The sequence below is a fragment of the Rhamphochromis longiceps genome, linkage group LG13, assembly GCF_057381845.1.
Source record: "Rhamphochromis longiceps isolate RC_006_pf linkage group LG13, R_longiceps_female_GT1.1, whole genome shotgun sequence".
Lineage (NCBI taxonomy): Eukaryota > Metazoa > Chordata > Actinopteri > Cichliformes > Cichlidae > Rhamphochromis > Rhamphochromis longiceps.
The window spans coordinates 4267725-4282061 of record NC_140569.1 but is presented as its reverse complement, the minus strand read 5'-3'; the positions used below and the strand labels follow the sequence as shown (position 1 = coordinate 4282061).

General features: G+C 38.9%; 1 protein-coding gene across 1 annotated transcript; it reads right to left on the bottom strand.

Annotated features, from left to right (window-relative positions):
• Positions 1-1705: 1705 nt before the first annotated feature.
• On the bottom strand, positions 1706-10644 carry LOC146655235 (uncharacterized). The gene is made up of 3 exons (XM_085428859.1): positions 10591-10644; positions 4333-4508; positions 1706-4201 (listed from the first exon to the last, which is right to left on the bottom strand). Exons 1-3 carry the CDS (start codon positions 10642-10644, stop codon positions 3742-3744), a joined length of 690 nt encoding a protein of 229 aa, XP_085284985.1. The 3' UTR covers positions 1706-3741.
• Positions 10645-14337: the final 3693 nt, after the last annotated feature.

The following is a 14337-nucleotide window of genomic DNA, read 5'->3' as shown; positions in this document are numbered from 1 at the left end:
ACAACGGATGAAAAGAAGAAACAAGGCCTGGTGAACTGACAATGTAACTATGATAGAGCCCAATGCTATATATGTCTGAACTACAGCTGACCGGAGTTTGCTCAGTTTGATTTATGTTCAGACTTCTAAAGGAAATTGATTTTTTTTAATGATTCAGAAATTCCACATTATTCCACCAAGAACAGTGAAAACAGAAAATTCCCTCTGCAGTTTCAGTAAATCTTTATTTAATTCTTGAAAGCAAGCTCGATTCACAAGAATCAAACTTTTTTAGGAAGTAAAAAAGTAGCGCATTCATCCAGAAGCTCACTACAAGCACAAAAGAAAAGAGTGTAACTTTAAAACTTCAGTAAGATATCTGATGAAGGTCAGTTTTCTCATAATTTGCTGCTCTTCAAATAGAAATAATGTGAATATGAGTGATAGGAGTCGTCTGTATTTACCTCAGGACTGCTTCCAGCTGAAAACTGTAAAAACTGCAATTTGATAATTTTTGTCTTGAGTCAGGAAGTTGTGGCAGCTTACATTATACCCCATCCCCTGACTCTCTCTCTCTCTCTCTCTCTCACACACACACACACACACACACACACACACACACACACACACACACACACACACACACACACAGAGTGCTGACTGTAGCTCATGAAACAGTGAATTATCTCTTATGTTTTATTTTATGTAAACAAACGTGAATGTGTAAAATCATAAAATCACAGTGCAGATGTTGCAGCATGAACATGCTGTCATTAACCATCAAACATTTGAACTCAAAGCCTCTACAGTAGTCACAGCTGGATCCTGCCTGTACAGGCCAGTCGTACCCTCTCTTAAGCTGACTGGCTGCAGATAAACTGCAGACATAATTCGATCATAGATCTATAAAGATGTTTGTTTTTGGTCAGACAGGCCTTGAATTCTGTGTTTATTTCAGAAAAGTTTCTATAACCTGTAAACAATGATAAAAACCCGGTACAGCTGTTTCCCAAACCTAACCAGCTTCATGTATTTCGACACTGTCAACAACTAAACTGCCGATTCATATCTGACCTTTTTAAAGCCCTTTCTATACCGCTGTTTCTTGTTGGAGGTGGTTGATAACCACAGTGACTAACAGTCTTTATCTGGAAGCTGTTCAGTGTTAGAGAGATGTGAACTCCATGTAATAAAACTATCATGTTGCTGTAAGTTCAGCCAGTTTACACTGGAACATTTTTTCCATCATGTTTTTTAATTTTGCTTCTCTGCTGTATTTCTGAACACTCATTGACAAAGATGAACGCCCGTCACAGATGGAAGATGCATGCAGTCAGCATGAGGTCACCCATTGAAGTCCTGTTTGTTGTTGCATGTATTTTACATGTTCACAAAGGTGGCTCAGTAGTTCTGCTTGGTGCTATGATCCCACATGGAGTATTATTCTGATTTATGAACAATGTGTAAAAGTCAACATTGTTGCACTTGTTTTATGGAGAATATGATCTTCTTGCAGAGCAGCAAGAAGAAGTTTATCCCACATTTCTTCCTGTAAATATGCTACAATGCTACACATCACTGTGCTGTAGACAGATTTGTCAACAGTATTTGATAGTAATGGGTCCTTTGTGTATGTAGAAAATGTTTCACATCTTTAAGTTCAGCTCATGAAAAATGGGAGCAAAAACAAAAGTGTTGCGTTTATAGTTTTGTTCAGTGTATTTACAGTGGATGGCACTAGACTGGAAATTTGCAATGCAAACCAGTAAAAATTTAATCTTGATCCATATCCAGCAGGCATTAAAACTCAAATTAATTCATGTTTATACATGTTTTGCTTCTCTTTGCTAAAAACTACATTTGGCTTTTAATACACTTTATTAAATTTTTATTAAACCACGCGTGTGACTTTATGAGAGCTTTAGTAACTCAGTCTTCCTGTGTCCACCACATGAAAACCCACAGACACATCAGATGAGAGCTGCTTAACGTAGCAGCCTCGATGATACCGCATGTTTAAAGATTTCTATCTTCACTGAAAACCGATGTGCTCAGAGACGTAACTGACTTACCAACAACATTTCCCCTTTTATACATGCACAAACCATGAGTATTGCTTAATCAGCATATAGTATTTACATTCTAACAGCAGGTGGTTTGGGTAGCTGAGGTTTTGCTAATATGTTACTGAGATGGGAGGCCATTCTCCTAAAAACAGGAAGTCAGAGTATTTGGTTTTGCATATGGTTTTGTAACCCCAGAAATAACAAGATATATACTAATGTACATATATCTATATACTTATACGTACAAAAGTCCATACACAAACATACATGTGCACAAACACAGATTAAAAATACAACATAAGCGTAAATAGCCGGTAACAACACTCAAAGCTCATCATCCTTGTATTTTGTGCCCCTTGGTGTATTTTGTCATGCTTAGACATTGCTTTAGTTCATCTGCCTGTGCTGCAGCTTTACACTGCATAGATGCAAAAATTGCAAACGTTTTAGTAATACCTGCTGCCATCAGCCAATAGATCAGAAGAAATGCAAATGTTATTATGGGGCAACACAAATGTAGTCCAGAAAAACAATGTGTTAACTTTAAAGAGTCTCTTATAAGATGAATGAGAGACTCAACAATTGCAAAATTCTATGTCAGCTTGTTCTTGAGTTATGACATTCACAAGATTTTCAGAAAACTTGTCCTCTGAGAGTGAGTTTGAGGTTATGCAGATTTAAACTTATACAAGATTTTTAATAGATATGATGTGGTATCAATTTGAAGCTCATATGTCACCTCGTTTTTGAGTTGTCTCCTTCACAAGCTTAGCTGTCCACACCACCATCATCATACTCCATCAGCCTTTCACAGGTGAGGACTACAGAAATATGATGAGGCAAAAAACTTTTTATATCATTCCCCACATGGCAGGAAAAAAATACTTTCATGCCCCATCTAAACAAAACAATGACAGAAAAGCCGAGCTGCAACGTTATTTAGATAATAAACTCATTCACAATGAATCCTTCAGTAATTTTTGTTTTAAACAAACAACTTTCATTTCAAACAACTATTTGTAACTTTTGCCACTAGACTGCTTCATTAGTCTGCACCACTTCTTCTAAAAAGTAACATGTTAAACAGAATTTGAAGATTGCCAAACATGGAAAAATAAGGTTCAGTCTTAGTCTTATTAAAAATAAAGAAATCCAGAAACTTGTGAACAGAGATGAAAACTATATAACTTGGTGGTCTGCGGTGCAGATGCAGAGGAGGTGGACACACCTGAGCGGCATCCGCAATCATGCACTTTCAGTACACTTCTTTATTGCGGCTATCTGTTGCAGCAGATGCGCATATTATTAACGTAACTGCTGCCCATTTCTTTGTTATGCTGTCAAAGTGATTCTGATGTTAAACATTAGTTCTGCGTAACTTATCTGCCAGGTGAGTTGCACCTCATCTGTCAGAACTCTGGCCACACACCTAGAGAACCACTGCACTAACATCAATATGAGAAATTAAAAAAAAAGGTTAATATTGGAATCAAATAAGCGTTCATGCAGATTATGAAACATTTTTAAATTATTTACGGACACACTTCAGTTGAGAGAAGCATGGCTGACAGTCTGATGTCCTCATGCAACAGTATTTGTAAAGGATGTTTTTTGCCTCATTTTGCAGAAACTCTTCAACCATTTGCATCCTTGTTTCTCTCTCTTGACTCTGTTTTCATCAACACTCCTGTCTGTTCTAAAGTAAGCCGCACTCATCATCATATTCTTCATCTGATGCAGTGCTGTCCTCACACCACACACATACAGTGAAGATGAAAAAAAACAAGTCCACCAGAGGAATGAGCAGAAACAAAATCCAACTGATATGATTATGATTATCAAGAACATAACAGGCAATTGTGGGAAGGATTGTTACAACGTAGTTTAAGAACAACAGAGTCAGAGTTCCTAGACTTCTTTGTTTTTCCACAGTGGACATCGAGCTGACGGCAGGCAGGGCTCTGAAAGTCTGAGCTAAGCAGAAGATGAACACAGGAGCAGGAATAATGACATAAATAATTAAATGTTGAAATGTATTTAAAACTATGGCAAGAGGGACACTGACAAAACAAAAAGCCCAGACCAGAACACAGACCACCACCAAGCTCTTAGTGTTTCTGAGACAGTCCAGCAGTGGGTGTGTGATGGAAAAATACCTGTAACACAAGAGAAACACAAATTCTGATTATCACAGTGCACAATAGTATATTTCTGACTGTAAGGATGCTTCACAGTACAAAGATCATGTTTAGAGACATGCAAGGATGCACACACACTGAACAGGTACCTTTCCAGAGCAATGCACATCCTGAAGTAAAGGTTGGCCATCATAACACAGTAATAAATAATGATGGTGATGATGCTTTCCACTCTTGTCACCCAAAGGGTCATTATGCAGATCTGGATTAGATTGGTGATGAGGAGATTTGTGTAATAGATGATAGAGACCTGACTCTTCTGCACCTGCAGGAAATATAAATGTAATGTAATTATTAATTAATTAGATCGATATTTATTATAACGTCTCAGCAGGTAAAGCTGGCCATTCACTTGAAAATTGCTGTTCACAGACACTCTGAGCTTGAGCTATTTTGTAATGAACAAGGTTCAAGGTTCAAGGTTCTTTATTTGTCACATGCATAGTTATACAAGTATAACACACAGTGAAATGTAGCCTGACACGCTCCTCGACATGTGCAAAAATTGGTGGTGGTGGTGGTGGGGGGGGGGTGTAGAGGAAGAACATTATATATATATATATATATACATACACTGGGTGAATGTGCAGTAGTAGCAGCAAGCAGGTGAATTCTGTACATTAATATGAATAGACATCTGACTATTTTACAGGATAGACAATATAAACATATTTAAAATTAAAGGAATTGAAATGTACATTGTGCCTTGGTTTAGAGTGTCTGGAAGAGTCCTGACTCAGTCAATTATAGATGATGTGAGAGGGCAGGTGTGTGTGTTTAGGGCACGGATGGCTTGGGGATAGAAGCTCCTCTTGAGTCTCTTGTCCTTGCCCGGAAGATGCGGAACCTTCTACCAGATTGCAGAAGTTGGAACAGTTTGTTGCCAGGATGGGACGGGTCCTTCAGTATCTGCGCTGCTCTAGTCCGGCATCTCCTGGTGTAGGTGTCCTGAAGCGGGGGGAGAGCAATCCTGCAGCAGCGTTCTGCTGTACGGATCACTCTCTGGAGAGCTTTTTGGTCCTTCACACAGCTGTTCCCAAACCACGATGTCATGTTCTGTGTGAGGATGCTCTCCACAGCGCCTGTATAGAAAATCCTGAGGATCTTTGGAGAGACCCTGAACTTCCTCAGTTGTCGTAGGTGATACAACCAGCAATAATTCAAGTCTCTAGATGTGCAAAGCTGATAGAGACATACCCCAAAAGACTTACAGCTGTAACTGCAGAGAAAGGTGGCTCTACAAATTATTGACACGGGGGGGGGGGGGGGGGGGGGGGGGGGGCTCAGTGTGAGAGGTTACGTTGACACTCTAACGAGGATGACAGGATTTCAAACAGGTTTGATTTTCTTGTGACCATGCGATTGATGATCGGGAGCTGGTTGTGAGGTGTTAATTACTTCTCCTTACGCCATGTATACTACACGATGCACAAGACACGATTAAGGCGAAACTCGGGCCGATCACCAAAAGGGTCGCACGACTGAAAAATCAGCTCAAAATGGGCCAAAAATCACACAGTGTATGCAAAGCTTGAGGGACAAGGGGAAACTGACAACATAAATACATGTGAGAGTGAATGAATAGTCATAGCGAGATGGGTGAAGTGAAGCTAAACACACTGAACACAGGAAGAGAGGCTGTCAAAATAAAAAAGGAAACAGTAAGACGCAAACTATGATACACAGAGGAAGGGAGTACACAGAGATGTGAACTGTCACAGGAGACGGAGACGAAGACAAAGACACAAAGGGAACCTAAAAGACAAGAGAACATGAACAAGACAATAAACAAATAAACTCAGAGACCTAAATGAACTAAACTTGAGACTAGACCGAATAAACTTGAACTGAAACTATCTGCACTGTTGGCTCAGGAGGCCAGCAATGGGGATCAATATATATCAAGTATACATTATTATTAATACCAGTATCGATACAAATGACATTTGAACCATTCCTTCCACCTTTATTACGAGAGTTAACCATACCACTTTGTTATCCTTTGTCATAAATACAGATTTTAAATCAAGAGCTGTTACTATAAAATTTACCTTCTTTAGTACATTCATTTAATCAGCCTGTGTCATCACCCAGAAATGACATACGGAACTAATGATTATTTCTAATTGTCATTAGATCAAATCATTGCAGCCCTCTGCACGAGTTTTCTTTTATTGCTAAATCTTCTAATTATTCTCATAATTGCAGACTCACAAAAAGAGATGTAAGAAATGTAAAATCTAAGTCATCATTTACTTACCATATAAGACACACAGTAGATGATCAGTATAGTCAAAGGAAGGCAGACACACATGTTGATCCACATCACCACTTCAAGGAAATACTGCTCCTGTCCATGACTTTCTGTGATGGGGTTCTTTCCTGTGTAAACCACTGCATTGTGTGGGATAGGAAGTGTTGGAAAGCGCATTAGTTTAAGATTGTTCTACTTTTCTGTATGTGAATTGGGAAAGAAGAAAAAAAGCCTGTTGAACAGAAAACAAAAACATGAAAGAGCCCAAATAATATCAGAATTTACTCTGGGTATACAGAATAGAGGTGGGACGTGGTATGAAAATATGAATTCAATTCAATTTTATTTATATAGCGCCAAATCACAACAAAAGTCGCCTCAAGGCGCTTCATAGATACAGAGAAAAACCCAACAATCATATGACCCCCTATGAACAAGCACTTTGGCAACAGTGGGAAGGAAAAACTCCCTTTTAACAGGAAGAAACCTCCGGCAGAACCAGGCTCAGGGAGGGGCGGCCATCTGCTGCGACCGGTTGGTAATGGTCCCTGGGCTGATGTCTTGACTTTTGTCATTTCTGTATTTGTTTTTGGTTGCGAAGTGGATATTTTTAACAGTATTATTATTAAGGTATTATTATTATTATTATTATTATTATTATTATTATTATTATTATTATTAGTAGTAGTAGTAGTACTATTAGTATTGTTGTTCTTGTTATCATTATTATTAGCCGGCTAATTAGCTTCACAGCGTTTATCACAGGCCGCTTGATTGTGCGGTGCTTGCCTTTATTTAGATTTTCAACATTTTATATTTTCCACTTTTTCTGTTCCATTTTCTCCCACACCGTTTGCCCAGCACACACAGTTGTGACACAGAATGGTTACAAAATTGTTACAAAAATCACAGTTTTTAAAACACATCCATACCATTTGTGGTTATAGTCACAGTGCAACCCACTTCTCACATAGAGATAACAGAGACATAAGTGTACTCTCCTGTGGCTCCCTTACTCATGTCATTATAATTCTGCAATTTGTTGGAATTTCCTCTCTGTCTCATTTTGACAGACCATAGTCCCGTCCCTGCTCTGCCATTTAATTAGGCATATCTGTTTTTGCTCTATAGCACTAAACTATTTACAGTACCTATAATCTTTTAGTCCCACCGACTGCAAGCCAAAGACAGAAACCGGCAGTAGCAACAATTCCAGAAACTTCAGTCTTGTTGAATTAGTTATGTTCCTTCTCTACCCAGCATTAACTATGTATTTTTGTATCAGATATATGACTTTAAAGTGAGGAAAAATCTGTATTTCATTGATGGATTATATATATTTAAATGTCAAGGAATAAAAGTCATCCTGAAATTCCTCAGAAAATGTTCCAGGACACCAACAACAGTAAAAAAATGTCTTTGCAACAGTAACTGTAGTAACTATGATTGAGGCAAGATTTATTAAAGATATGTTTTATGAGACTATTTTAGCAATGTGTATCTAATATGGACAGTTCAATTGTATATTATATTATATTCATCATATACACCACAAATTGCTAATACTATTTGAGCTCTCATAAACCAAGTACAGTTCTTATATTACCAACAGACACATGCATATATATATTAGCAGGAAACACATTGACAGCACTGCATTTACACAGAGCCTCACTGCAAGCACAAACGAAAAGCAGGTGGTGTCATGACTACAATATGCTGTCTGAAAATATGGACTTGTCCTTATTATGAGTCAGTTTCTTCATTACTATGCTGCTCTTCATGTAGAGATAATGTGAGTAAGGTAAACATTGCTCTTACTTGTCTCAGGACTGCTTCCAGCTGAACCAGTGTGTAAAGTCTGCAATATGACAAGTTTGTCTTGAACGGGGAAGTCGTGCTAGCTTACTTTACTAACCCCACCCTGTACTCATTGGTGTTCACATTTACAAAAGCCCAAACATGAAATCAGGAACAGCAGGACGCATTTTAATTCAAACTGTCTGCACAGCTAAGCATCATCCCTCCAGCTCTGTTGACTGTAGTCAATGTCTGTCCTTCTCAAAGGGACATGCAATTTCGTTTCAGCATAAACAGTCTTTTTTTCTTCTTCCCCTGTACAGCTGTTGCCTAAATCACAACACAGCTACAACAAACGATCAACATTTAACAAACTTTGTGACAGCAAACATGGTGTAAGCTGCTATTATTTCAGAGTGTCAGCAGTGAACATGTCAAAGCTGAGAGGTAGGTGATGGCTTATTCCACATCAAGAAGCTCTGATGTCTTGTTATACAACCACCAGTATGTGCACACATGCTAGAGCGAATTGCTGAATAGTATCTTTATAACAGGGTCACAGAGGGAGGCAAAAATAACACAGTGAGCTCATCACTAAAATCATGGCTGGGACAACAGTAGATCACAACATCATTAAAGAAGAACAGAATCTGCTGCTCTTTGCACCAGTGAATAAATACAAAAAACCAAATGCTGGTCACATTATAGCAGGATTTATTCAAATATCCATTTAAATGAATGATGGATACATTTAAATCTTTATTTCAGTTTTGAAGTCCTGAATGATTGATGAGGTTTCTGTGACTTTACCACCTTTCATGTAGAACTGAATTTGTATTTCTGTCAGAATGAGCACAGAGTCTGCCAGGGTTGGAGAATTCTGATAAAAACAAAATAACACAGATATACACAGTATATACTTGTTTATTATCAAGTGTAGTTGGCAGCGGCTTTATGAATTAAAAAAAACCTTTATGAGCCCCTTACAGACTGAATCTTCCTGTTTCCACCACATTAAAACCCACAGACAGCAGATGTGAGTAGTTGAAGTGGCAGCGTGTTTCTTTAATTTGTCACTCATCTGTGTTTCTCCTGCAGAGAAAAGAAGGCTGATGCAGTGTGACACCTGCTGTTCACTTGTTGTAACTGCTTCTGGTAATCTTCCGGTTTCTTCTGACTGTCAACTTTCTAAATACTGGAGAACAAATTTTTCTGACGTTGTAATGAATGTTTATCACTCTCTCTTCACAGCTACAACGTGCTAAGTTCACATTTCCCTTTGCTCTCCTTGTAAATTAGTCATAGGTGCAGTGTGAGCACCAGGAAGCAGAGTTGCAGTCTTACATGCCTCTCTGCAGCTTTTCTGCCCCTGTTATCTCCCCCAAACCCCATCCTCAGCTCAGATAAAATAATTGTTGTGGCTGATTGTAACATGTAGATGCTAAAACGAAAGCCTCAACACGGCATTTAATCTGTTTTTAGACTCAATCGGTTTCTTTCAAAAATGCAAAAGAACTCAACCTCTGTACCAACACAGAGCAGAGAGAGCAACCTGAACGCTACTCCAACAGAGGTCGATTATCTTCTTAATAATTTTGCCTCCTCACAACGTACGACTCTGGATACTGTAGCTCCTGTGAAAATAGAGCTTCAGATCAGAAGTACCTGACTCCGTGGTATAATTCTCAAACACGTACCCTAAAGCAGATTACTCGTAAGCTGGAGAGGAAATGGCGTGTCACAAATTTAGAAAATCAACATTTAGCCTGGAGAAATAGTTTGTTGCTTTATAAGAAAGCCCTCCGTGAAGCTAGAACATCTTACCATTCATCACTGATTAAAGAAAATAAGAAAGAAATTCAAATTTTATTTGTCACATACACAGTACAACATGTAGTGAGATGCTTGTGTCCGAGCTGCGGACAGACTGGAGACGTAGCCGCACCATTCCAGTGCTTGGTTTTAGCAAGGGAGTCTAGCCAGGACCCTTACTGGATACCGGGTGGGACTCAAACTTGCGATTCCCGCTGCAAAGTCTTTTTCTCTAATTGATTTTTCTGAGTTAACTTCAGTAATTACTTTCTCCAAACCATCAACGTGTCTTTTAGCCCGTTCTCTCTCCTGAGGCGTAACATGGCGACGTTTTGTCACGTCCCGCGGTGTTCCTTTTTATTAAAAAATTTAAAAAATTGAGACACCTTGGCCTATGGTACAATGTATGAAAAGATCTTTTTTGCAGATACTACTATGGCTCTGCAGATTTTTTCTTTTCTTTTATCCTTTGTCGGCTCACCTTGAGGCTGGCAAATCTGTCTATCACATTTTGGTGGTCAAGTCTCTCAAGCATCTTTCTCAACTGACATCACAGCCAGGTGCTGGAGTCTGCTTTGACCCATGGTCCTTCTCAGCCAGGTATGGAGCTGACTCAAGACACTAAAAGACCTTTCACAGCTACAGCTGCTAACTGGGTTTGTAGGGCAACCTGAATAACAGTTTTCAGTGTGGGGAAGATCTGATTATCCAGAAGATTGTACAATGTTAACATATCTGGAATGGCACCAGATGTTAATGTTTTTCAGCTAAAAAGAAACATGGCCTGACTCCTACCTAACTATATAAAGAGTAACTGAAGGTTAAATGCAGCTAATATGTCCTGTTTTAAGCCAGGCACTTACACCCGTGCTCCACTGCGTCTCAGCTACCATCGCTCTGGCAGCAACGGCGCTAGAGCCAGAGAAGGGGAGAGGCGAGCTGGAACAAACCACTTTGGGAGGGGGGAAGGGTTTATCTATACTTTTATTATGATCTCAGTATGCTTTTTATATTTTTAGTAGTGTGTCCCACAAACTGCAAATATTGTCAAAAAAAAAGTAAGAAATCTTTGGGGGTGCTTTGATTCATTTTGGGGATGCTGAATAGTGATGGGTCGTTCGCGAACGAAATGGCTCTTAGAGCCGGTTCTTTGACGTGAACGACGCGAGCCGGCTCCTTATCGCGAGCCGTCACGTGGGTTTTTTTTTTTTTTTCTTTCTCTCAGCCTCTCTCTCGCACTTTTTTCCCGCTTCACTCTGCACGCGGGCCTTGTGCTTTACGCTGGGCAGAGGGGGGAGGGGCGGTAGTTACACTCAGTAGCACAGGAACAGAGCCAGAGAGAGAAAGAGAGGCAGGGACAACAACATTAGAAAGGTATAGTAATCATCCACAACTATTTTCGGTTGCAGATGATAAAGGATTGAGAAAGTTTATTCATGCAGGTCCATATGACAGAGAATATGCATGTTCTTTTAGTTTTCATATTATAATTTATATTTAATTGTGTTGTGGTTTGCAGTGTTTTGTGTTCTTTTCACTTTAAATTTGTGAAAGGAAAAAGCTGAAAATTTAAATAGTTAAAACTTGAAATGTGAATAGTTGATTTTTGTATTATATGATTTATTTATTACATTTTATGTGGAGTGAATAAATAAAAGTATATTTACGGTGGCCCCTAGAGACAAAGCACATACAAACTTCAAATCACGTACGGACTCTGAAGCATGTACAAACTCCAAAACACGTAAAAACACGTACAAACTCCAAAACACGTAAAAACTCCAAAACATGTAAAAACACGTACAAACTCCGAAGCACGTAAAAACTCAGAAGCATATAAAAACTCAGAAGCACATAAAAACTCAAAACACGTACAAAAGACAACAGAAGTGCTCCAGGATGCTGGGCGCAGTGTTGAGCCTTTGTTATCTTGTGGCTACACAAGCCAGCAAGTACCAACGACCGGATTTGGTGTGTGGTAATAACAGGTAAATGAACTTTTTTTTAAATTATTTGAATATATATATATGAGTGCCTGTGTATAAATACACAAACAATACACACATGCTTTCAATTGTGTAATTTAAGTGATCTAGTAGCTCTGCTTTGGAAGTTCAGTTCATGCTAGAAATGTGTTTTGGAGTTTGTACGTGTTTTGTCTCTAGGGGCCACCGCATATATTTATATATAAACATATATAAATAAAACCACTTGTTTTTACGTTAGTAATTCCTTTTGTGCATAATTTTATATTATTGTTAATAATAAATTAATTAAAGCAACAAAACAACCTGAAGAGCCGGTTCGGAGCCGAAAGAGCCGGCTCTTTTTAGTGAGCCGAACCGAAAGAGCCGGATCTCTAAAAAGAGCCGGAAATCCCATCACTAATGCTGAAACACCCTCAAAATGAATCACCCCCTGGTCATACCATCACCAATAAAATGTAAAAGGTCTTCCCACCCCGACACAGCCCAGCTACAAAAACCTATATAGTGAAACATTGCAGTTATTTTGACACACCTCACAAATATCAGATTACAAAACACCCCCCAGCTAAACAATATCCCAACTAACTAAATCAAATCAAACTGAAAATTCAACCCACTCCCCCCCTCAGCTCTCATCAGATGGTTCAACCCACTATCAGTGGGTGATTGGAGAACTCCTTTCAGGTGGACATCATTAAGCCATAATCATGTGTGCACTCCATGACTAAGGCCTTCAGGAAGTTGACTTCAAGGGAGAGAGAGAGGTTAATGGACTTCAAAACAAAAGCATAACAAAATCAAAACTTCCTATTAGACACAGTGAGTGCGTACATCATTTAGTGAGGGAGATGCTCCCCAGCACCCTCACATCGTGATAAATATTTTTGGTCATATCGCCCTGCTCTATGCAATATTCTTTCTGGCATGGTTGTATTATATTCATATTGTATATAGCACTTGTATTCTATTTTATTCTAGTTTATTCGATTGTATATAGTATTTTATTTTATTCTGTTGTGTATAGTATCTTTTTGATATCTTATTCCAGTGTTTTTCTCTAATTTTTCTATGCAACTTTGTACTGTCCACTGCTGTAACAAAACAAATTTCCCACGCGTGGGACTAATAAAGGTTATCTTATCTTATCTTATCTTATCTTATCTTATCTTATCTTAAAACTCCTTCGATCAAACAACTACTATATCCTGAGTCAAACTTTCACACTAGCCGCAGGTTCTGACTGAAGATAGCAATCTTAAAAACATCAACAGGGTGTTTGTTGCTATTTCAGCTGCTCTCAGGAATGTCTGTAGGTTTTAATATGGTAGAAACAGGAAGATTAAGCTTGTCAGGAGCTAATAAAGTCAACAACATGGTTTCATAAAGCAGCTGCCAACTGCAGTTCTTACTAAAAGTAAGCCAAACGTGTATGTAATAATGGATTGGATTTATATAGCGCTTTTCAAGGCACCCAAAGCGCTTTACAATGCCACTATTCATTCACTCTCGCATTCATACACTGGTGGAGGGAAGCTACAGTTGTAGCCACAGCTGCCCTGGGGCAGACTGACAGAAGCGAGGCTGCCATTTCGTGCCATCGGCCCCTCTGGCCAACACCAGTAGGCGGTAGGGTAAAGTGTCTTGCCCAAGGACACAACGACCAGGACAGAGAGCCCAGGGATCGAACCGGCAACCTTCCGGTTACAGATACGCTTCCCAACCCCCTGAGCCACGGTCGCCCAAATGTACTGCATTTGTTTCGGATTATTTCTAGCCGCAATTCACAAGCCGTTCTTTAATGGGTATTTCTGAAAAAAGAAAGTCTATCATTTTTTATATCAAAAGCAGCCGCAGCATGGAGGTGGAATTATTGTATTCAAAACTTCAACGTGGGAAAAAAATCAGAAAAAAATTGTTTGAATGCTGAAAATTAAGCAGCTACTCTGTATTTTGAGTGTGAGCACATGTCAGTGGGGGTGGGGTGTAAAGTAGGCAACCACAACTTCCCTGTTCATGATAAACTCATATTACAGATTTTACCCACAGGTTCTACTGAAAGCAGTCCTGAGGTAAGTAAACACTAAGCTGACAGTTATTCACAATTTTTCTACCTCAGGAGCAGCATAATTATGAAGAAACTGCCTCATAATTAGGACAAATCATTATTATAAGATTGCATTTATTTATTTTCTGCTTGCAGTGAGCTTCTGTTTAAATGCAGTAAATGTAAATGTGTTTAT